A 22,873-nucleotide genomic window follows, 5' to 3' on the forward strand; every position below is an offset into this window, starting at 1 on the left:
GTATCCTTGCTCTTTGGAATAAGAACAATTTTCTCATAAAATATGTCCAGCACCCCAGGACACAAGTCCAGGGACACACGCACTGGACATCGGTGGGCCCCTCCTCCCTCGGGGAGAAGTGCCTGGTTTCCCAGGGCTTCTCTGAGGGCTGCTCAAGCCAAGCACGTGGGTTCTGACACCCAAGTTATCCATCCCTTCCATTCCCATCGCTCTTCCCTTTCAGTCCCATCCCCTCTCTGGCCTGGGGTCCCAGCTTCTGTGGAAAGCAGAACAGACCCAGGGAAGGCGTTTGGCAACAAGCACCCCTAGATTCAAATCCAGGACAGGGCAGGGAATTACAAGCTAAGCTGGGAATATCGTAGAATAAAGCAGTGCTCCAGTGAATTCCCTGGCGGTCCAGTGGTTAGGACTCGGCCCTCTCAATGCTGAGGGCCAGGGTTCAACCCCTGGTTGGGGAACTAAGATCCCACAACTCTCCCATCTCGGCCAAAAAAGGAAAAAAGAAGAAGAAAGAAAGAAAGAAAGAAAGGAAGGAAGAAAGAAAGAAAGAAAGGAAGAAAGAAAGAAAAAGGAAGGAAGGAAGAAAGAAAGGGAGGGAGGGAGGGAGGAAGGAAGGAAAGAAAGAAAGAGAAAGAAAGAAAGAAAAAACAAGTGCTCCAAACACAGAAGGATGGGGACAAAAGGACACAGCAGCCAGCTTGAAGGGGCCCCCACTTTCCCTAGCCTGGGAAAATGTGAGCATCAAGTTAAGTAATGATGGCAGTACAGTAAGAGAGGAATCCATGAGTCCAGACAGATATACATACAGAAATGGAGCAAAGTTGATGAGGCACCTGTTATTCATAGAGCCTCAGAGTACTTAGCAATAACCACGGAGGAAAGAGGACTTCACGGTGGAGAAGCCTGGCAGACACCACCCTAATCAAGGGCTCGTGGTGAACACGGCGGGGAAGGGACAAAGGGAAACCTGGCGGGGTGGATGACCCACTCCTGGGATCCTCCCACCAAAGACGCACCACCTGAGTCCAAGCGTGAGGAAACGTCAGGCAAACCCAAGGTGAGGGCCAGCCACAGAATCACTGGTGGAATCTTCCAAAGTGGCAAGGTCATGACCGGGAGGGAAATACAGACTGGAGGGGACACGAGACCCAATCGCCAAATGCAGTACGAGACTCTGAACTGCATTCTTTTGTTCTATACGACATTATTTGGATCAATGAAGAAACTTGAGTGGGGTCTGAGAATTAGTTGGTGGTGATGCATCAAAGTGAATTCTCTGATTTTGATGGTTTGACTACAGTCGTGTGAAATACACACTCAGGTACTCAGGGATGATACGGCATTATGTCAGTAAGTTACTCTCAAATGGTTCAAAAAAAATAAGTTCTCTGCACCGTCCTTGAGACTTTTCTGTACGTTTGAAATTGTTTCAAAACAAACAAAAACTTTTTCCAACTTAAACCTGCCTGAAGTAGCAGATAAAGTGATGACTATAGTGTCCTTTACAATGAAGGGTTAAAAGCATTTCAATCAGTGTTTCTCAACCAGGAGTGACATTCCCCTCCAGGGGAAATTTGGCCATACCTGGAGACATTTTTGGCTGTCACAGATAGGAGGAGCTACTAGTATCCGGGGTGTCTAGAGACCAGGGAACTGCCTGACATCCTGTAACGCACAGGACAACTCGCTTGGCAAAGAATGACCCCATGCAGATGTCAACAGTGCCAAGGGTGAGACCCTTTATGCAAAAATCTCACCACCACCACCAACAAAATCCTGGTTGGTCGTACTGCTCATTAATCAAGTGGCCTTAAACAAGTTCCTTCATCTTCCTGTGCCTCAGCTTTCTCATCTGTGAAATGGGGATAACAGTGGGCGCCTCACAAGGAGGAGTAAAATGAGAACACGTGTGTGCCTGTCACCAAGTCAAATCCATTCAGAGATGGGGGTGAGCATCAAAGGGGCATCTGCCCAGATTGCTGACGCACGGCTTACCGCACCAGGGTCTCCCCCAGCCCTGGAGCTCCGGGACCGGGAGGGCTGGGGCAACCATTTCCATCCCGCTCGCCTTTAGTCGCTTGAGCAACTGATGCTGGTCTGAAAGCTCGGGAGGGCGGTTTCCGTACCCAGCACAGGGCCAATAGGAAGTGCCCCACAGAGACATGAAGGAGCAGACGAGTGGATAAAGGCTCCTGCACCCTTCCAGGCCCCACTGCATCCACCCCTGCGGCACCTCCTTCCCTCTCGAGCCTGGGAACCAGACCCCCAGGGACCCACCGGAAGCCAGCGGGCCAGAAACGGCCCCAAACAGAGCGGCCACCACTGAGCCCCAGGCTTGGTTCCTGGTAGGTCTGGTTTCTTAAGGGAAGGTGCTTTCTGTCTTTCTTGCTCTCTCTCTGTCTTGTGTGTGTGTGTGTGTGTGTGTGTGTGTGTGACAAAGCTGCTATCACGGAGGTTTGAAGAAAAAAAAATAAACTGACAGCAATGGAAACTCTAATACTAGAAAAATGTCAAGAAAGCAAACGCGGGTTTCAGTGAGACACTGAGCCTGACAGCTCACGGAAAAAGGCTTGAAATTGTCAAAACACAAAAACCCCCCTTGCGAAGGGAACGCAAGCACCTGCTTGTGAAACTCATCAAATCCAAAACATGCCTCACGGGACTGTGTTCAGGGGCCCAAGTCAGAAACCGTGCTACAGCAAGGCTCTCCATGGGGCCTGGGGACCTGGGGGGCAGGGTCTGAGTTGACCACTGGGCTCCAGGGTGGGCACTGGGTGGTAGACAACCTGGTGGGGAGGAAGGAAGGGGGGGCAGGACTGAGCCCTCTACAAACAAGATCGGCCGTCTCCAGGACCAGCGCCTGAATCTGGTGTGGCCCCTACAGGTGGTGTGGCCCCGGGTCTTGTCTCTTCTTTACGGAACGAAGAGCATCACCTGCCTCTCCTGGGGCTCCTCAGTCAGTGAGTCCCTTTGCGGGAGCCTGCCTTGAAACCAGAAAGGGAAGTTCAGACCATTTGTGTCCACTCCTTCCCCTGTGGTCAGGGCCTGTACACAGTAGGTGCTCAATCAATGCTTGTGACATGCTGAGGAGGACGTTGCCCTGCCTTGAAAGAGGCTGCCCAGAGGAAAGGAGACACTTGGCACAAGATGGCTGGGGTCCCCTCCCCCGAGGTGAGAGCTGAAAGAGTCTGCTGCCTGGATGGGTGGAGCATGGAAGGCTGCCTGGAAGAGGTGGCTTGGAGGCTGGCCAGGGATCAGAGAGAGGAGTTCAGAAAAATGTAGAACTCAGGAAGGCCTGGGACTCCTGCTGAGGAAAAAGGCCCCAGACACGGGGGCGGGCATCAGCAGACAGCAGCCACTATGTGCTGAGCTCTGACTACGTGCAGGTGCCCCGCACAGCACTTAACAGGCCCATCGCGACGGATCCACACGCCCGCCCTCTGAATTAGGCCCCACTGTTCCCATTTTACAGATGAAGAAACCGAGACACAGAGGAATTAAGTAACTCACCCAAGGTCATGTAGCTCATAAGGGGCAGAATCAGGATTCTAGCCCTGTCAGCCTACACCCACCCCCACCCCGACCCCTATGCCCTCAGCTGCCAGCAGGAGGGAGGGAGTGAGAGGAGGAAGGGAGGAATGGGGAGGGGAAAATAATAGGGAGGCTGGGAAGGGGCGACAGAGAGAAGAGAGGAAGGGAAGACCTCTCCTGAGGGCACAATAGAGGCAAGAATGGAGGATAAGGTGGATTTTTGAAACTTCATCCGACGCCGAACAGGGCATGTCACAGAGTTTCCACCCACATTATATTCCCATCACAGATGAGGTTGCACAGAAAGGAGGAGCAGCTTGTGGGAACCCCTACAGAGGGAACCCCGAGGGAGATCCAAACCCACGGTCCAGAGCTGCTGTGTAGCCGCACGTAGCCCCTTTGGACCTCTGGACACTCACCCACAGGCTCCAGCTTGGGCTGGAAGTTCTGGACTGGGTAGCACAGGTGGAGCTCTGAAACGACAGTGGGAGGAAGGCTAGGGAGGCCAGCCTCAGACAGCCTCAGCGGGCAGGGTGGGAGAGGGACCCAGGCCAGGCTAGGACAGAGTACCCTGCCCTCCCAAGGCCCCAAGGACACATGCACTCACTCTGCCCCATCCACTTCCTGCAGCCCCTCCGGTGGCACAGGAGAAAGGAGCCAAAGCTGACGACCACCACCAGTGTCAAGATCACCCAGAAGAGCACAGGTCCTGGAACACAGAGGCGCCCTGCACTCTCGCCTGCCCTGGCACTGGTGGCCCCCGAAGTCTGCATCATGGCGGTGAGCCGGGGCCCTATAGCAACCACACAGGACAGCCCTCGCCCCAGACTACTTCCTCCTGGACACAGACTCTACTGTGGCTGACAGAACCTGGTCCTTTGCCAAGCCAGGACAGAAATCCAGATCCTGTCTCTATCTATCTTGTCCAGCGCTTACCCACCTGTCCTTCCTCACCTGGCTCTAGGAAGCACATTAGGCCAGGCCAGGGGGACTCCAGAGCCCACGCTCTTAACCACTATCTGGATATATTTCTTTACCACTTAATACTTAACTTGCTTTGCTACTTTTGAAAATCAATATATAATTATTATTCTTTAAAGTCCATTTTTAGATGTTAAAAAAGTAGCATGTGCCAGATAAGTGCTTCTCAAACATTCCTGTGCATATGAATCTCCTGGGGACCATGTTAAAATGCAGATTCTGATTCAGTAGTCTGGGGTCGGGCTGGTAATTTGCTTTTCTAAAAAGTTGCTGATGGTGCCAAATCCAGGACCTCTTTGAGCGCCGCTGGCCTGAGAACTACTGCCACCTAGTGTCTTAGGGTAGAACTGCAAGTCCTAAAACGCATGGTACTTAGAGCGACCGTCTAAGGGGAGCGGGTAAGGCTCATGTGTACTGGACACTGCTTACTACCCTGCATGGTATATGCTGTTACAACGTTACAGGTGATGAAGCTCAGAAGAAGTAAGAAACTAGTCAAGGTCATGAAATCAGTCACCAAATATTTTCTGAGTAGCAATTATGGGCCATGCGGGTGAATAAAATCCCTGCTCAGAAGAATTAAGGAATCATCTCTAGCGAGTGACAGAGTCACAGCCCCAGATCAGGAAACCGGAGACCTGGGGTCAGGCTTGGTCCCTCCCGCCTCCAACCAAGTGGATGTTGTCGCCTAGTGAGAACCCTCCCTCCTTGTGGTCCCCAGGGAGGAAGGCCCTGCTTCATGGGGGTGGTCATTACCTGAAACCAGAGTGGGCTTCCCTGTGGAGGAGGATATAGGAGTGCTGGTTGAGATAGAGGCGCGTCCCCGCACGTGGGTGACGTCCCCTCCACGCTCCTTACCGGTCAGGGAGTTGGCCAGGGAGATCAGGGAGGGGGTGGGGCTGCGGGGAGAGAGGCCAGAAGTAAGAAGGACAGTCAAGATGGAAAAGGAGGCCTGAGACCCCAGGTCCCCTGCCTACAGCCTCTGCCAGGCACTTTGAGGGCAGGGTCTGGGTTTCTAGGCCTTCAGGGCTTCCATGGTGGCAACACAGACCTAGGCCCACATTCTCCAAAATGACTTGTGGGCTTGGCCCAGAGATCTATCCCAAGTCCCACTTCCACTCCCCCGGGCATCCCCTGGGTATGAAGGGCAAATGGAGAGAGGGAGCCAAGGAGTCACCTGGCAGGCACCCCGCTGTCCTCTGCGTTGGTGCTGCAGTTAGAGTGGGTCCCCGGGGGAGGTGGCTCATAGGTGGTGTCCCTCTCAGCCGTACCTGCAGGTTAGAATTGGTACCAAGGATGGTTACCAAAGGGGAAAGGGGGGAGGGAGGGGTAAACTGGGAATTTGGGATTAACAGATACACACTACTATATTTAAAATAGATAAACAGCAAGGACCTACTGTATAGCATGGAACTATATTCAATATCTTGTAAATGAACTATACTTCCATTTTTAAAATTAAATTAAAAAAAAAAAGGAATCAGTGCCAAGGAGCCCTACCCATCTGGACTAGTGACGTCCAGGGAGGTAGCAACATGGGGCGGGAAGGACACTGCAGCCAGGCAGACCCAGGTCTGTGTCCTGGCTCTGTCTCCTCACTTCCTCTCTCCCTCCCTCCTCACTTCCCTCCACTGTAACAGCCCTTTATTCAGCACCTACTATGTACTGGGGACTGTGCTGGGAGCTGCGACAGAGCAGTGAGCAAAACAGACAAGATCCCCACCCCTGGGGGCCCACCGGCTGGTGGGGCTCACAGACTCAGGCGTCACACGAAGGCAGGTGGGGTCCCTGTAATGGGAGACTTGACCTCATCTGGCCAGGGAGGCTTCCCTGAGGAAGGGATTGCTGGGATGTGAGTAAGGGTGGGGATTTCTAAGCAGAGGAAATAGAAGGTGGGGGGAGGGAGGAGGTGGCTCATAGCAGCATTCTTCATAGAAGTCAAAGAAGTGGAAACCACCCAAACGCCCATCCGCTGGAAACAGATGAACAAAATGTAGTAGACGTGTACACTAGAATATTGTTTTGGCAATAAAAGGAATGAAGTACTAATACAGCTACAGCATGGATGAACCTCGAAAGTGTTATGCTCAGTGAAAGAAGCCAGACACAGAAGGATGCATATTATGGAAATGTCCCCAAAACCCTGATCTAGAGGAACAAGAAAGTAGATTAGTGGTTATCCAGGCTGGGGGTGGGCATGGGATTGACTGACCCATGCCCTACAAGGGTTAGGGTTAGTCAACTAACTAACCTACAAGGTTTCTTAGAAGGTGGTGATAATTAACTGACCCAAGGGTTAGGGTTAGTCAACTAACTAACCTACAAGGTTTCTTAGAAGGTGGTGATAATTTCACAACTTTGTAAATTTCTTTAAAATTACTGAACTGTACACTTAAAACTAGTAGATATTATGGTATGTAAATTAGACCGCAATAAGGCTGTTTTAAACACTGGGTCTTTCTCCCCAAAGTGATGGTTTTAATTAGCAACAGGATGGGATAGGTGTGGTAGATTGCATGGTGGTCCCACCTCTGTATCCTGCCCCACATCCACACCCTTTGCCAGGTGAATCTGCAGCTCCTTCAGGTCAAGGCAGGTGTCTGTGCGTCCCCCACCCCTTTGGTGTCTGAACTTGGCCGTGTGACTTGTCTGGTCAGTGGAACGGGAGAGAAGCGACGGCTGGGCCTCAAGAGGCATCTGACCTCCACCGCCCCCTTTCTGCACTCCCACCGTTGCCATAAGTAGACCACGCCAGGGGTGGGTAGCCAGCCCCCGCTGGTCCCAGAAGTACATGCAGAGCAAACCCAAACCAAACCTTCAAGCCCTGGCAAGACCGCAGGGCGGCCCAGCTGACTCACAGAGGAGTGAGAGATGAATGCTGCAATGTCAAGGTTTTTGTAACACACTATTCCTGTGGCTCTAATTGGCTGAGACGATCAGATTTGTGTTTCAAAAGATCAAAGTGGAAAAGCTTCTCCTTGGGGGACTTCCCTGGTTGTCCAGTGGGCAAGACTCTGTGCTCCCAGCGCAGGCGCCCAGGTTTGATCCCTGGTCGGAGAGCTAGATCCTGCATGTCGCAACTAAGAGTTTGCATGCGGCAAATAAAGATCCCACATTTTGCAACTAAGACCTGGAGCAGCCTAAATAAATAAATATTTCAAAAAAAAGAAAAAAAGAAAACTACTCCTCATCTCCAGCCAGCTGTGACCATGCGGGAAGTTGGCCTCGTGACTGCAGACTTCCTGGTTTCATTTAAGAGAAATCTCATTAAATAAATGTAAACCAATAAATAAATTTAAACATCTTCTGGTATGTAAATGTCACCTCAATTCTTCAAGTTCTTTTCTTCTGAAGTCAGTTTTATTGAGAAATGTCCCCTAAGCGCACGGTTTGATGAGTTTTGAGGAGCGTATGCATTGAGCAGTCAGCCCTCCATATCTGCGGGTCACATCCGAGGATTCCACACCTGAGGACTCAACCAACTGCAGACTGATTGACCGCACGGATGCAGAGCACGCAGAGATGGAGGGCCCACTGTACCTTGCCATTTTACATAAGGGATTTGAGCATCCTCAGATTCGGGTATCCCCCGTGGATACTGAGGGATGACTGTACCTTCATGTAACTGTAACTCCACTCAAGATCTAGAACATCCCCACCTCCCCACTAAGTTCCCTTGTCCTTTTGCAATCAATCCACCCCCACACCCGGGCAGCCACGGATCTGCTTTATGTCACTACAGATGAGTTTGCCTCCAGAACTTCATTAGACAGAATTGTGCAATGTGTACTCTTTGGTGTCTGACTTCTTCCACTCAGCATAATGTTTCTGAGATTCATTCACGGTGCTTGTCTCAGTAATTCATTCCTTTTTATTGCTGAGTAGTTGTTCCATCGTAGAGATGTACCTCCATTTATTTAGCCGGTGACCAGTTGATGGACATTTGGGTTGTCTCCAGTTTGAAGCTATTATGAACAAGGCAGCTATGAGTATCCTTGTACAAGTCTTTGTGAAAACATATAATTTCATTTCACTTGAGTACCTATAGGAGCAGAAAAGCTGTGTCACTGTGCTGACCAGACAGGATGTCTTTGAGGACCAGTTCAAGCATGGTCGTCTCTGATCTGACCCAGCCACCTCTTTTTACAAATGGAGAGGACCACAGAGCCGGAGCTAGAGTCAGAAATCAGGGCTCCTGAGTCCCAGCCCAGAGCACCTTCCATTGGACCACACTGCCTCCTGCCTGGGGCCTGAGCACTTTCTTACAACCTTATGATTAACTGCTTTTCTAGGACAGAAAAAAAAAATGGCCCACATTTGAAGTAGGTCCAGCCCAGCTACTAACCCTCTCTGCCCCCATGTTCCTGGAGGGGGCACCCCTTCCCTTATGTGGCACAAAACAAACCTCCCGCCCACACACGCCTCCCTTCTAAAAGCTCTCATGATACCTCTCAGAGTTTTCCTGAAACACTCTGAAGAGAAAGTGAGGCTAGGATTAATTTTCTTCTTGCATTGGTAGGGTCCTGAGGAGCCGTCTGATTTTGGGGCGTCTCCAAATACATGCTATGTCTTTCCACGTGGTCACCAGACAATTGCCTAAATTAGTTGAAGCCTGGAGGCCTTGGGCTATGAGGCAGGTAATGCAGCTTGTTATGCTAATTTCTATTTGTATTTGAGATGTTGTGGGGATTCAGTGAGAGTTGGCTTCCAGAGGATTGGAGGAGCTCTTGGGCTCAAGAACACCAACTGTGGCTACACCCAGTTAGCACCCTCTGGCCTCTCTCTAAGGCAGCCTCGGTCTGAGCTGCCACTGGAACACCTGCGACAGGAACCAGCAACAGAACTGCTGCCCTCGCTCTGAGCGGAGAAGCTGGGCCCAGCGCTCCTGGGTGCCTCTCATCCCTTCTCTGTATGTACCATACCTCACCCTCTTTTCTCCCTGGGTACTGACGCTCCCTTTTCTTCCTCCTTTGGATCTGAAGGTGAGAAGAAGGCATGGTTTAGCCCATACTTAGTCTGCCTGTGTTCTCTGGCCCATTGGAAGAGGGGGAAGAAAGAAGCTGCCTGCTTTTAGTCTCAATTTAGAAACTAAAAAAGATATACCACACTTAAATATTTCTCTTTAAATTGAAACACCTGATCCTTGGGTCATTTGAAGGAGAATGGTCTTAACATCAAGGTCAAATGGAATCCTTTTCTGGTACAACCAGAAATTGCTTAAAATCAGATGAAATTTTCGTCTTCATATTTGAACTGTACATTTCTTGTCAGCTTTTTATTTTCCCTGGAGTTTTCAGTCACCTTTCTTTTCCCTGTTGATAAAAGAATAATGTGCCTTTACCGTATCCTCAAGTTTTTCAACTCTACTACTCATGAAATTGTAATTCTACCTTTTATTCCTACAGACAATTCCCTGGAGCCCTTCATTTTCTTGCTCTGATGGGGCTCAACCAGATGTTGTAATGTCTTTAGCACAGCTGTCATTCTGGGACTCCCCTTCTTTGCTCTCCTGGGATAGAACCACTGTTTTCTAGAGTTCGTGGCTTTTTCTTTTTTCTTTTTTGCCCCTCAGTTAACAGAATTACATCTTCAAGTAACTTTCTAAGAAAGGATACATGGGGGAAAAGCAGAATTTCTCCCCTGTTATGTCTGAAAATATTTTTATTCTGCTTTCAAACATAATTGTATTTTAGCTAAGTAAAAAATTCTCTGTTCAACTAAGAAGGAGCTGGTGTGGTCCAGTAGAGAGCACTTGGCTATGACTCAGGATCTCTGTGTTCCAGCTGTAGCTCTGGCACTATGAATGGTCCTCTCCACGTGTAAAATGATATGGTTGGATCAGATGACAGGTGGCCAGCTTTGATCTGGCCCTCAAAGACATTCTGTGTGGCCAGCACAGTGACCCAGTCATCCGTCTCCTAGGTATTTACCCATGAAATGAAAATATATGTCCATACAAAGACCTGTCCAAGAACAGTTGTAGCTGCTTTATTCAGTTGTAGCTGCTATTACTCATAATAGCCCTAAACTGGAAAAAAGCCAGATGTCCATCAACTGGTGAATGGATAAATAAATGGTGGTGCATCTATTATGTCTACATATGGGTAATTTTCATTCATCCTGCTTTGCTGCCCGTAGGTCATTTCAATCTGAAGTCTCACTTTTCAGGTCAGGTACACAGGGAAAGCTGGGCCACCACCGCGGGAGCACACAGTAACTGTGTCGAGAAATGGTGTGCAGACCCAAGGCTGGGAGCGGGGCAGGGTGGGAGGGTGGGACCACAGAGGAAATTATGGCATTTTTGCTGACATGAGGCCTGAAGCATGGAAGGTGGTCGCCAGACCTAGCTTGGGTCTGTGGTTGCCGAGGGACTGTCTACTCTGGAAGCATGACTGGGGCAGGACACCACCAGATGTCCCCATCCACAGGCCCTGCAGGCAGACTCTGCAGCAGGAGCAGGAAAAAACAAATATAGCCAAGAGAAGCCTCCTTTCTCCCGCAAGGGTCCTCTTGCGCCCCCTACTGGCAAAGCATAGCATCACACTCAAGGAGGAGAAATCTTCCAAGAGTCTAATCCTCTAGGGCACAGCAGGTACTCAAGGGTGAATTGGGACCTGAGAGGCAACAGATTGGTAACAAGGGCACTTTCTAAAAGCCATTTCTTGCCCTTTACTCTCTTGCTCTTCCTTCTTCTTTGCCTTCTGTTCTCACTTTGTGGTTGTAACAACTTCTGGAATTTTTCTGTGGACACTAATTTTTTTCTCTTCCATTCCTGGGTTCATCATTGCTTCATCTGTAGTAAGTTTTTCTGTTTGTGTATCTTGTTATTCTCCTTCATACTGCTGTGTTTCCTTATAAGTCTGAAAATCTTTACTGCTCATTCATATTTATTTAAAAAGAACGATGTTGACCATTCCAGCGGCAGGTGGGGTTTCTCCTACTGTGTTGTTAGGATGTCATTTTCACAGTGGGTCTCTTCCCTCAGCAGGAGGTCTTCCTGGGAACTCTGGGCTCATGGGTGGGGAATGTGAGCTGGCAGGCTTCACTTCAGCGTGACTTAGCAGGAACAGCCCATTGACAGGATGTACTCCCAAAGACACAAGCAAAGGGGGCTTTGCACCAGAGTGGCCAACATCTAGATAGTCCTTCAGTGTCATTAGCTAAAAAGTTGATGATTTTCATCAGGGGATAAAAAATCAGGCACCATCTCTCAGACTGGTCAATGCCCATGGTATATCATTGTTACACATTCTTTTTGCTGTTGTTATATTCATTCGTTTGTTTTATTTTTAGATTGTACTTTGGTTGGTGGGTTTTGCAGTTACAAATTTTTAATTTTTATTTTCGAGATGAAGTTGCAGCTCACTGCACTTTCTAATTCTCCACTTCACCCCCATCCTTCATCTTACTCACCTGCTCTAAGCCCAGAGCCTCTCTGGTGGGTCTTAGGAGCAACTTACCCCTCACTTTTCTGCAGGCCTCATGGAGTGAATTCTAGTCACGTAAGCTTTCCTTCACTTGGCTTCATTTGTTACCACCCTTCCATCTGTTTTCCACCTTCTAAAAATTTGTTGAAATCTCTCATCTGCTGATGAACTCTTTTTTGTTTGTTTTTTTTGTCCACTGTCAAGGGTTTATACTTTTTTACACTCTGGTGAATGTCCATCATTTGAATTGGAAGCTTCTTCATAAACTTTATATTGATCTATCTTGAGTCAATAAAACAGCCTTGCAAACAAGTCAAGATTTTACCAGACCAACAATTTCAAGAAGAAGAATAAAAAAAATTTTTAATAATTTTAAAATTTTAAAATAATCCTCAGAAACCCTTACCAAAATGCCAAGTTTGGATTTTATCCCACTCCCTGGATCTAACTATTCAAAGAGAAAACATAGCCCAAACCTGACCTAGTTAACAGCTGGGATTGAAGGTCATTTGTAGTTGGGGGTGGGGAGAGGGGCAGCCCTAGGGACAGAAAACTCAGCCCCTTGGTTGGGGGTGTGAACTGCTTACCCTGGAGCTTGGTGACCATCCCTGGTGGGCAGATGGGGCGGATGACGCAGCGAGCACAGGAGTTGGAGGCTGATGTGGCACAGAACATACCAGGTCGGCACTCGCAGACGCGGGAGGAGTTCCACATGCAAGGTGTCTTCTCCACGAGGTGGTCTGCGGGACAGAGAAAGGTCCTGAGGAAGGACTGGGATGGAGAGGGCAGGGGTCCAGAGAAGCCCCAGGAGGACAGAGACATATTTGCCCAGGAGCACATGCTCATCTGATGATTCCGTTGAGCAGATCTTTTGGTGCACAAAATAATTATCCTGAGCGAAAGAAGGTGGACAAGAAAAGGTGTATATAGGGACTTCCCTGCCAGTCCAGTGGTTAGGACTCTGAGCTTCCACTGCAAGGGACACAGGTTCGATCCCTAGTTGGGGAACTAAGATCCTGCCTGCCACGTGGCACGGCCAAAAAAAAAAAAGGAGTATATACTCTATGATTCTGTTTATAGGAAAAGCCAGAAAATGCAAATTATTCCATAGTGACAGAAAGCATAACTGTTTCCTAGGAATGGGAGCAGAGGCAGGGAGCGACGGGAGGGATGGTAAGGAACATGAGGAAAGTTTTGGGGGGGTGACGGACAGCTCATTGTCTTGACTGTGGTGATGGTTTCACAGCTACACACATATGACAAAACCTATCAAACTGCACACTTTAAACGTGTGCATTTTATTGTATGTCAACTATATCTCAATAAAGCTATTAAAAGAAAATATCCCAAAAAACTAAAATAAAATAATTTTTTTTTTTTTGCGGTACACGGGCCTCTCACTGTTGTGGCCTCTCCAGTTGAGGAGCACAGGCTCCGGACACGCAGGCTCAGCGGCCAGGGCTCACGGGCCCAGCCACTCTGCGGCATGTGGGATCCTCCCGGACCAGGGCACGAACCCGTGTCCCCTGCATCGGCAGGCGGACTCTCTACCATTGCGTCACCAGGGAAGCCCAAAATAAATTTTTAAATAAAGAAAATAATTCAGAGAACAGGCGTGAGTGGGCATGGGTAGAGATGAACCAAGACTGGCCCTGACTGATAATTCTTTACAACTGGGTGATAGTCCGTAACCATTCCTGATTCTCTCTACTTCTGAATATGTTTGAAATTTTCCATGATGAAAAGTGGGTTTTTTCAAAAATCAAAAAAAAATTGTTAGTGGTTTTGTAAAAGAAGAAGTATAATAATGCATTTATACATGTTTGGGGATATTCTACATGCTCTGTTTACGGGTGAAAATAGAATTACTGCATCAGTAGTTTAGACAAATGTGATTCGCTCAATAAGGACATTTCTCAATCAGCGGGATACTTACAGGCTTAGAAGCCTTGCACGATAAAGATAAGGGACTGCACAGTGTCTTCCTGAAACCTCTCATTATTACTTATAATATGGTATTAACATAACCAAATGTGTGCAAGGCAGTGATTTTAGTGCTCTATCCAGATTAACCCGGCTTAACCTTTTTAACTCCCAGAACAGGTCTCTGAGAGAGGTCTATTATTCTGCGCATTTGACGGATGAGGAAACTGAGGCCCAGAGAGGTTAAGAAACTTGCTTGAGCTTATAAGCTCCCGAGCAGTAGAGCCAAGACTTGACCCCGGCCACTTGGGCTCCACTCCACAGGATTGCAGGGCTTCGGTTATTCAAGTTGAAGGAATTCTTGGGCCCAGAGCCATCTCTTGTTTCCCCATCTGACACAGCAGCTGTGACAGGTGACATTTTTCCAGGAATGGCCGCAGCAATAGCTCTGGGTCTGTCTGCTCTTCCAGAGCTCAGCCACTTACCCATCAAGAAGCATGGTCCCTGGTCAGGGAACTAAGATCCCACATGCCATGCGGCACGGCCAAAAGAAGAGAAAAAAAAGAAGGCTTTTTTTTTTCCTTCCATGACTCAAGGGGGCCCTGTGACCACCTCCACAGGCAGAATGTAGTGGAAGTTACACCGTGTAACTTCCGAGACTGGGTCGTAAAAATGGGTATGGTTTCTACACCCCACCCCACCCCAACTCATCTTTGAGTCCAGCACCCAGGACTTGAGGACGCCCGAAGCAGGCCATATAGAGGCCGACATGGAGAGGGTCTGAGGGCCCAGCCCGCAGCCGCATCGAGCCCAGGCCAGAGAATGAAAAAGCTTTCAGATGATTCCAGCTCCAGGCTTCAAGTTTTCCAGCTGAGATCCCAGACGTCGTGGAGCAGAGACCAGGTGTCCCCGCGGTGCTGGGTCTGAATTCTGTCCCACAGACTCCACGAGTACAGCGAATAGTTTGCTTTTCACCACTCAGTTTTGAGAAAATTTGCTCTGTGACCTTAGTAATTGCAACAGTGACCCCAGCAACCACGAACGGAGTGTCCTTTCCCCCACTTGGCCTCCCTGAACTCCAGTCCGTGTTGCTGCAGAGGCAGAATCACGCCTCCCCCTGGTGGTGGTGGCCACTGTGAGTGGGCCGGGGCTACATCCATGGCAGCCCGGGGCCTGGGCAGCTGCTTGGACATCACAGGGAGGCTGGTGGTGTTGTGAGGCTGCGGGGAGCTGGCCGCAGGGGAAACTCTGGCAGGACGTCACCCCACCGTGCATATAGCAGTCAGTCTCTAAGTGCTTGTGCAGAGGTGCTCTAAGAGTCAGCACAGTGGACTGATGAGCTCAGAACCCAGGGGCAGACTCCCTAGGTTCAAATCCTGGCCCTGCCATTTGCGAGGGCTTGTGGCCCTTGGAAGCCCCCTGACTTCCCTGAGCCTCAGTTTCCTCTTCTGTAAAATGGGGGCAATCGCAATCCAGACATCATAGGATACGTACAAAAATAATGAGACAAGCTTGAAACAAGTAGGTGATCGACAAATATTTCCTTGCAGGAGAGACTGAGTGAATGGAAGCCCTCTGAAAAGGGGTCACGGCCATCAAAACCCACAATCGTGAGTAGGAGTCACTAGAAGCCAACTGCTCAAAAAACGCCAGAAAGGTGAACCAGGCTCCCAAGGGCTGAGCATCCGAGACCAAGCTCAGGGCTCCCACCCCCAGATTCTTGGCCTCTTGTCTAAGACCCCACCTGCTCCCTGGAAGGAGCCTCTGGAGGAGAAACAAGGCCCTTACCTCCTGAACAGCTCACACAGGCCGTGCAGCGACCGTCCCTGTCCAGGTAGTAGTCAGGGTCACACTGCTTCCTGCAGTCGGCAGACCCCTGAGGGCATGGCTGTTGCAGGGTCAGCCCTGGGAAAAGAAGCAGAGAAGCTTCAAGCCAGGCCACCTTGACAGAGGCCTCGCCCACATCCCACCACCACTCCCATTACTGAAGCCCCCCAGCTCCATGGCCAGCTCCCAAACTCTGCACATGTCCATCACCCTTCAGAGGGAGTCCTGAGGCTCAGAGACAGAAGGAATGTGTCTAAGGCCACACAAGAGAAGAGTGCTAACTGCCTCCTAACTGCCCCCCACCCCCACTTCCAGTCCCTCCCCTCTGCCAGAGCCCTCTCCCCAGTCTCACTGCTCTGTCACTGCCCTGCTCAAAACTTTGGTAGCCACTTTCCCTTTGAGTTCAGCAATGAGGCAAGGATGCCTACTATCACAACTTCTATTTAGTTTGGTCCTGGGGATCATAGGCAATGCAATAAGGCAGGAAAAAGAAATAAAGGTGGTAAGGTTTAGAAATGAAGATACCAAGCAGTTATGGACAGATGATATCATTAAGTGCACAGATAATCCGAAGAGTCTGAAGATACATTATTAGAAGAAATAAGTGAGTTTCACGAGGTAGTTGGATATAATGTTACTACATCAAAATCAATTGAACGTCTATATATTTGTATTGAACCACATGAAATTGCCATTTTGATAGTACAGAAACAGTCAAATACTGGCATTTCACACAGTTCAAAATAATGCTAACAATAAAAAGTTAGAACATGAAATATTAAAAAAGGTACTATTTACATCATCATCAGAAATACCAAATACTTAGAAATCGAACCAAAAGATGTAAATATTTCTACACAGACAATAATAAAACATTATTGGGAGAATTTAAAGAAGGCCTAAATAGGGGTGGGAGGGATAAATTAGGAGTTTGGGATTAACATATATATATATGTCGGGATTAACATATATAACATATATGTTTGGGACTAACATATAACATATTTTATATATATACACTACTATATATAAAACAGATAATCAAGGACCTACTTATAGCACAGGGAACTCTATTCAATACACTGTTATAACCTATATGGGGAAAGAATCTGAAAAAGAATAGATATATGTATATGTAGAACCGAATCACTTTGCTGTACACCTGAAACTAACACAACATTGTAAATCAACTATACTCCAATATAAAATAAAAATTTTTTAAATAAAAATAAAGAAGACCTAAATAAATGTAGAGCTATACCATATACTCAATACTGCAGAGGTGGATTCTCTTCAAGCTGATCTGTAGATTCAATGCAATCCCAATTAAAATCCCAATAGGATATCTTATGAAATTTGAAAAGCTGATTCTAAAATTTATGTGGATATGCAAATTACCAAGAACAGCCAATACACTGTTGAAGACCAAAGTTGGAGTAGTTGCTTAAGCATCCAGACTTACTGGAAAACTATAATAATCAGAGAGAATGGTGTTCACACGGAATACACAGAGAACAATGAATAGAATAGAGGCTCCAGAATCCTGCCCACACATCTATGGACCCTTGATTTACAGCGAAGATGGCACGTGAAACAGTGGGGAAAAGACAATTTATTTGATAAATGGTGTGGGTTCAACTGAATGTTCATGGGGGCTCTTCAAACAAAGGCAAAACAGCAATGACCTTAGAAAATAAATGTAGGGCGTCGTTGAGACTTCAGCGGAGGAGAAGCCTTACAAAGCAGGACATGGAAAGCGCTGGAGTCATAACGGAAAAGATGGATCAATCTGACTACGCTGAAATGAAGAGCGTCGCTTCCTCAAAAGACACCGCAAAGAGGAGGAGAAGGCAAGCCACAGGGTGGGAGAAGACGTTTTGGACACAATTATAGGACAAAGAATTATAAGAAGCCCTACAAATCAATTTTTTAAAAAGAGAGAAATGAAAACATACATTCACACAAATGTTTTTCATTATAGCCCCGAAATGGAAACCACTCAAAAATCCAAAAACTGTTTGGATGAACAAAGTGTGGTATCCCTATACAATGGAAGGCTATTGGGTAATAAACAGGAGTGAGCTGAGGACCCCAGTCTGTCACCATGGGAACCAAGGGCGGGGCATCCAATCGACACCTGCAGAGGCTGGCCTGCTCTGCTGCATATGCCCCAGCACCTGCCTCAGTGTCTGGCACCCGAAAGGTGACACGAATGAGTCCTTCCATTATCTACTCTGGCCCTCGAAGCCCTCAGCCCCAGAAGACCCGGAGACCCTCTTCTCCCCACGCTGGGAAAGACCACAGCTCGGTGCCTGCCTGCCCTGACTGCCACACACAGTCACCCAGCCATCGGACACCGTTTCCCTGGAGACAGCGCACAGCTTCTCTGGAGAACTTACCTGGATCTGGACTGAGCCTCCCCATGGAGGAGCTAGAGTGGGCAGTGATTTTAGAAGCATCTTCTGGGGCGAGGGGGGTACCCCCTCCGAGAAGTGTGGTCCTGGCATCAGAGCTTGCTGGAGAGGTCAGGGTGGGCTTGGCATGGGGGACGGTGCTGCTGGGAAGGAAGCAGGGGATGGGACAAGGGGAGTCTGTGCTCAGCGACAACCATTTCCATAGAGAATAGGTCCCCAAATGCTCTGCCCACAGCCTCTGGCGGGCCCACCGTCAGCTCCTGGGAGTAAGGGCTGTGTTTTCTAGGCCTTCTCGGTCTCCTGTGTGCTCAGGGCAGGCTGGGCACACAGTAAGGCCTCAAATGACTTGTGGGCTTGGCAGAGAGGCTCCCTGGGCTGAAACCCATCCTCACCCCCAGCCAGCAGTGCCCTGGACCTCCTGTGGGGTGGGACAACCCCATGCTAAGGTCAGCAGGATAGGAGGGGGCCGGGAGTCACCTGGCAGGGGCCTTGCAGTCCTGCGGGCTGGCGCTGCAGTTGGGGCTGGCCCCTGGGGAAGGCAGCTCACAGACAGTGTTCCTCTGCGCTGTGCCTGCAGGGAGGATGGTGATGCCTTCAGACTTGGTATTACAGAGCCAGAGGCTCCGAAATACGCCTTTTACCACCGCAACCCAGGAAAACACAGTGGCCATCTGATGTTTGTGCCTGCCCAGCATCCGTTCCCTTTTGAGGTAAAGCCATCCAATTTTCCCTGGAGAATTACACCTCCCAGTCTCAATGTCTGTGGTAGGGGGCTGGGACCCCACTTCAGGAGTAGCCATGGGACCAGGCTGGACCAATCAATCCATCCCATTCCTCTGGCCATGATGGACTGGTTCAGGGGTGGGCACACGACCCAAGACACGCCTATGAGAGGCAATTGCAAGATTTTATTTTGGTTGTTGAGAATGTGGGAAGGAGAAGCTGTCTTTCCACTAGGGTTGGGTAGGAAGCAAGCCAGGAGCTGCTGGTAGGTATTTTACAGACAAACCAACACATAGGGTAGTAGAGATGAGAGACGGGAAAAGACAGAGCTCCTGGATCCAGCCATGCCTTAAGCTCCACTAAGCTATCCTCAGACACTTCAGTTACATGAGCCAAAAACATTGTAACTTGCAAGCCAAAGAGTACTGGAGAATACTGGGTGGAAGCAAAAGTGGAGAAGAAAACACATAGTGCTTTCAATCAAGTGGACTGGAGTTTGGAAGTTTTGGTAGAGGAGGGTGTGAGCAATGCTGACTTATCTATCTGCACTGTGGTGGGGTGATAAGACCTGGGCATAAGGTTCAAACACTGGATTAGATATTCCCTGCTCTGTGGTCTTGAGCAATTAATTACCTGCCATCTCTGAACCTCAATTTCCTCACATAAAATGGGGCTAATACAGTCTTATGACGTCTGGAGAATTTCAGGGGAGAAAGCCTATGCAAGGTCTTAGTGTAAGGCTTAGCCATAAGCTTGATCTGAGACAGAAACTACTTTCCATTCTACAGCGGAAGAGACTGAGGTCCTGCGAGTTGCTCAGTGGGAAGTCCCACAGAGGAATCTAGAAGTTAGCCAGGCTTTCGCGGCCAAAGGTCGGAGCACTTCTAAAGCAGTGCTAAAAAAAAAAAAAAAAAAAAAAAAAAGCAGTGCTGTCCAATAAAATATGTCAATCACATGTCATCGTTTTAAATTTTCTAGTAGCCACATTTTAAAAAGTAAAAAAGAAACAAGTGAAATTAAGCAATACGTTTATTTAACCCAATATATCTAAAATATTATGCCAATAGGTAATCAACATAAAAAATAATTAATGAGATGTTTTACATTCTTTTCCTATACTAAGTATTTGAAATCGGGGGCATATTCTATACTGACAGCACATATCGGTGCAACTGGCCACATTTTAAGCGTGGCCCGTGGCACCGCCTCAGGCAGCAGGTCTGGGGGCAGCAAAGAGAGGCCTCTGGCGCCACCGTGTGGCAGGTGCAGGAACACCGTCGAGAGCGCTTAGCCAGCCAGAGCTGGTCCACAGGCTGGAGCAACAGAACTCAAGGCTACTTTTCTTAGACACAAGAGTTTCTGAGCTGAAAAGCCCCCATGCAAGGCCTTCTAGTCACACCTCTGCATTTTACAGATGGGAATACTGAGGCCCAGAGAGGACTGGGAACACGCCCCACGAGGCAAAGCTGTACAAAACCCCAGGTACCTGATGTCCAATCCAGAGCCCTTTCCACGCCACCACCTGCCCCTGCTTGTGGGTGGTGGGCTTCTGAGGGTCCCTGCGCTGAGGGTTCTGTGTGACCAGAGAGAATCCGGCCAGATCTGAACCCCACCACCCCCAGCTCTGATCTCCCTGTCACATCATTCAACACATATCTCTGAAGAGCAGATTCTGTGCCAGGTGTCTAATTAGGCAGCGGGGAGATGACCGTGGCCCTCACGAAGCTACGGCCTAGGGAGGGGTACAAGCACCGAGACAGACACAAGCGTTCGCCTCCATGTCGAGAAGTGACCTGGGAGAGGTCGGGAGGAGATGTTTGGACAGAGAGCTGAAAGCAGAGTTGACTGAGTGAACGGGGAAGGAAGGGTGTCCCAGAAAGAGCAAACAGCATGGTGAATGCGTGGTAGAGTGAGAAGCATGGTTCATCCCTGGACCAAAATGGGAAACCAGCCCTCATATTCCAGGAAACTCCCAGGACAGAAACTTCAGGTTTCTTTCTTTTTATCAGGCATTAAAGAATTTCTACCCTGATCCTCAAACCAACCCAAGACCTCTTCCAGCCAGGGCGGTGCCTGGGACTCTCTGAGCCTGGGACCTGAGGTGCAGGGAAGGGGCAGCAGGGGCCTCCGTTTGCATCCCTGGCATCATCGTGATAGGAGATGTGATCTGTCCAACAGGAAGGAGGAGGTGGGAGGTGGAGAGTCGTTGGGAGGTCTGCGGGGGGGAATCATTGGCACAGATCGTGGTCCTGGGTGGGGATACTCACCCTGGAACTTGACAACCATCCCTGTTGGGCAGACGGAGTGAGGGAGGCAGCGGGCACAGGAGTTGATGACTGATGTGCCACAGAACATGCCAGTCCGGCACTCGCAGACGCGGGTAGAGTTCCATGAGCATGGCTTCTTCTCCACGAGGTCGTCTAAGGGACACAGAGAAGGGTCACCGGGGACAGAGGGAGGGCGAGGGAAGGGACTCAGAAAAGTCCCAGGGACAGTCCAGCACATGAGGGAGGATGCTGCTATGGCATTCTGTTGGGCAGAGCAGCTGGTATGCCCAGCCCTTCCTTCCAGAGTGTTCCTGATGTGAGGACTAGAGGGCAGGCGGGGTCCATGAGGCAGCCTCCACCTCCCAGCCTGCATCCCTGGAGATGACTAAAATGGTATTAAAAAGAAGTGAATGTCCCAATATTAAAATGGGCAAAAAAGACATGGAGGAGCATTAAGTGCAAACTTCTCAGTGAAAGCAGCCAGTTGGAAAGGCTACATACTGTGATTCCAACTACATGACCTTCGGGAAAAGACAAAACTACAGAGACGGTAAAAAGTTCAGTGGTTGCCAGGGTTTGGTAGGGGGTGGGGGAGGGGAAGATGAATGGGCAGAGCACAGAAAATTCTTAAAGCTGTGAAATTATTCTGTATGATAGTGCAATAGTGGATAAATGACATTACACATTTGTCAAAAATCATAGCACATACAACACAAAGAGTGACCCTTAATGTAAACTATGAACTTTAGTTAATAATGCACCAATATTGGTTCATCAACTGTAACAATGTACCACACTAATGCAAGATGTTAATACTGGGGAAAAGTGTGAGGAGAGCAGCATATGGGAAATCTCTGTACTTTCTGCTCGGTTTTTCTATAAACTGAAAACTGCTCTAAAAAAAAAGTCTATTAAATTTTGGGGTTTTTTTTTAATGGGCAAAGGATTTAAGAAGACTTTTCTCCAGAGAAGATATACAAACGGCCAATAAGCATATGAAAAGATGCTCAATGTCATTAGTCATCAGAGCCATCTATGAGTCATCAAACCAAAACCACTATGACAGACCACGCCATATCCACTAGGGTGGATGGAATAAAAAAGACAGACAATGACAAGTGTTGGCGAGGATATGGAGAAATTGGAATCCTCATAGAATGCTAGCGGGAATATAAAGTAGGACAGAGCTGTGGAAGGCAGTCTGGCAGTTCCTCAAAAAGTTAAACGTAGATTTACTATATGATCCAGCAATTCCACTCTTAGGTACATACCCAGGACAACTGAAAACATATGTCCACACAAAAACGTGTACATGCATGTTCATTCCAGCATGATTCATAATAGCCAAAAAGTAGAAACGACACCAATGTCCATCAACTGATAAATGGATAAACAAAATGTGTTATATCCATATAACACAATATTATTCAGCCATAAAAAGGAATGAAGTACTGATACACACTACAACATGAATGAACCTTGAAAGCACTACATAAAGTGAAAGAAGGCAGACACTAAAAGCCACATACTGCATGAGTCCATTTATATGAAATGTCCAGAGTAGAGACAGAAAGTAGATTGGTGATTGCCAGGGGATGGAAGGAGGGGAGAATTGGGAGCTAAGGGGGTTTCTTTTTATTAGATAGTGGTGGTGGTTGCACATTGTGAATATAATAAAACCACAGCGCTGTACACTTTATTTATTTTTTAATAAATTTATTTATTTATTTATTTTTGGCTGTGTTGGGTCTTCGTTGCTGCGCGTGGGCTTTCTCTAGTT

General features: G+C 48.4%; 1 protein-coding gene across 1 annotated transcript in view; it reads right to left on the reverse strand.

The window, feature by feature from the left end:
* Positions 1 to 21,196, reverse strand: part of TNFRSF8 (TNF receptor superfamily member 8) — a 31,475-nt gene extending 10,279 nt beyond the window's left edge. The window contains exons 1-9 of the mRNA XM_029229916.1: positions 21,094 to 21,196; positions 18,581 to 18,674; positions 18,089 to 18,246; positions 15,651 to 15,767; positions 12,527 to 12,679; positions 5,690 to 5,783; positions 5,269 to 5,411; positions 4,139 to 4,240; positions 3,951 to 4,004 (exon numbers count right to left, since the gene is read on the reverse strand). Coding sequence (XP_029085749.1) covers positions 3,951 to 4,004; positions 4,139 to 4,240; positions 5,269 to 5,411; positions 5,690 to 5,783; positions 12,527 to 12,679; positions 15,651 to 15,767; positions 18,089 to 18,246; positions 18,581 to 18,674; positions 21,094 to 21,181 — 1,003 coding nt within the window. The 5' untranslated portion in view covers positions 21,182 to 21,196. The remainder of the gene's footprint in view (positions 1 to 3,950; positions 4,005 to 4,138; positions 4,241 to 5,268; positions 5,412 to 5,689; positions 5,784 to 12,526; positions 12,680 to 15,650; positions 15,768 to 18,088; positions 18,247 to 18,580; positions 18,675 to 21,093) is intronic.
* Positions 21,197 to 22,873: the final 1,677 nt, after the last annotated feature.

The sequence above is a fragment of the Monodon monoceros genome, unplaced genomic scaffold (genome assembly GCF_005190385.1).
Source record: "Monodon monoceros isolate NGI ecotype Baffin Bay Population unplaced genomic scaffold, NGI_Narwhal_1 Super_Scaffold_18, whole genome shotgun sequence".
Taxonomy (NCBI): Eukaryota; Metazoa; Chordata; class Mammalia; order Artiodactyla; family Monodontidae; genus Monodon; species Monodon monoceros.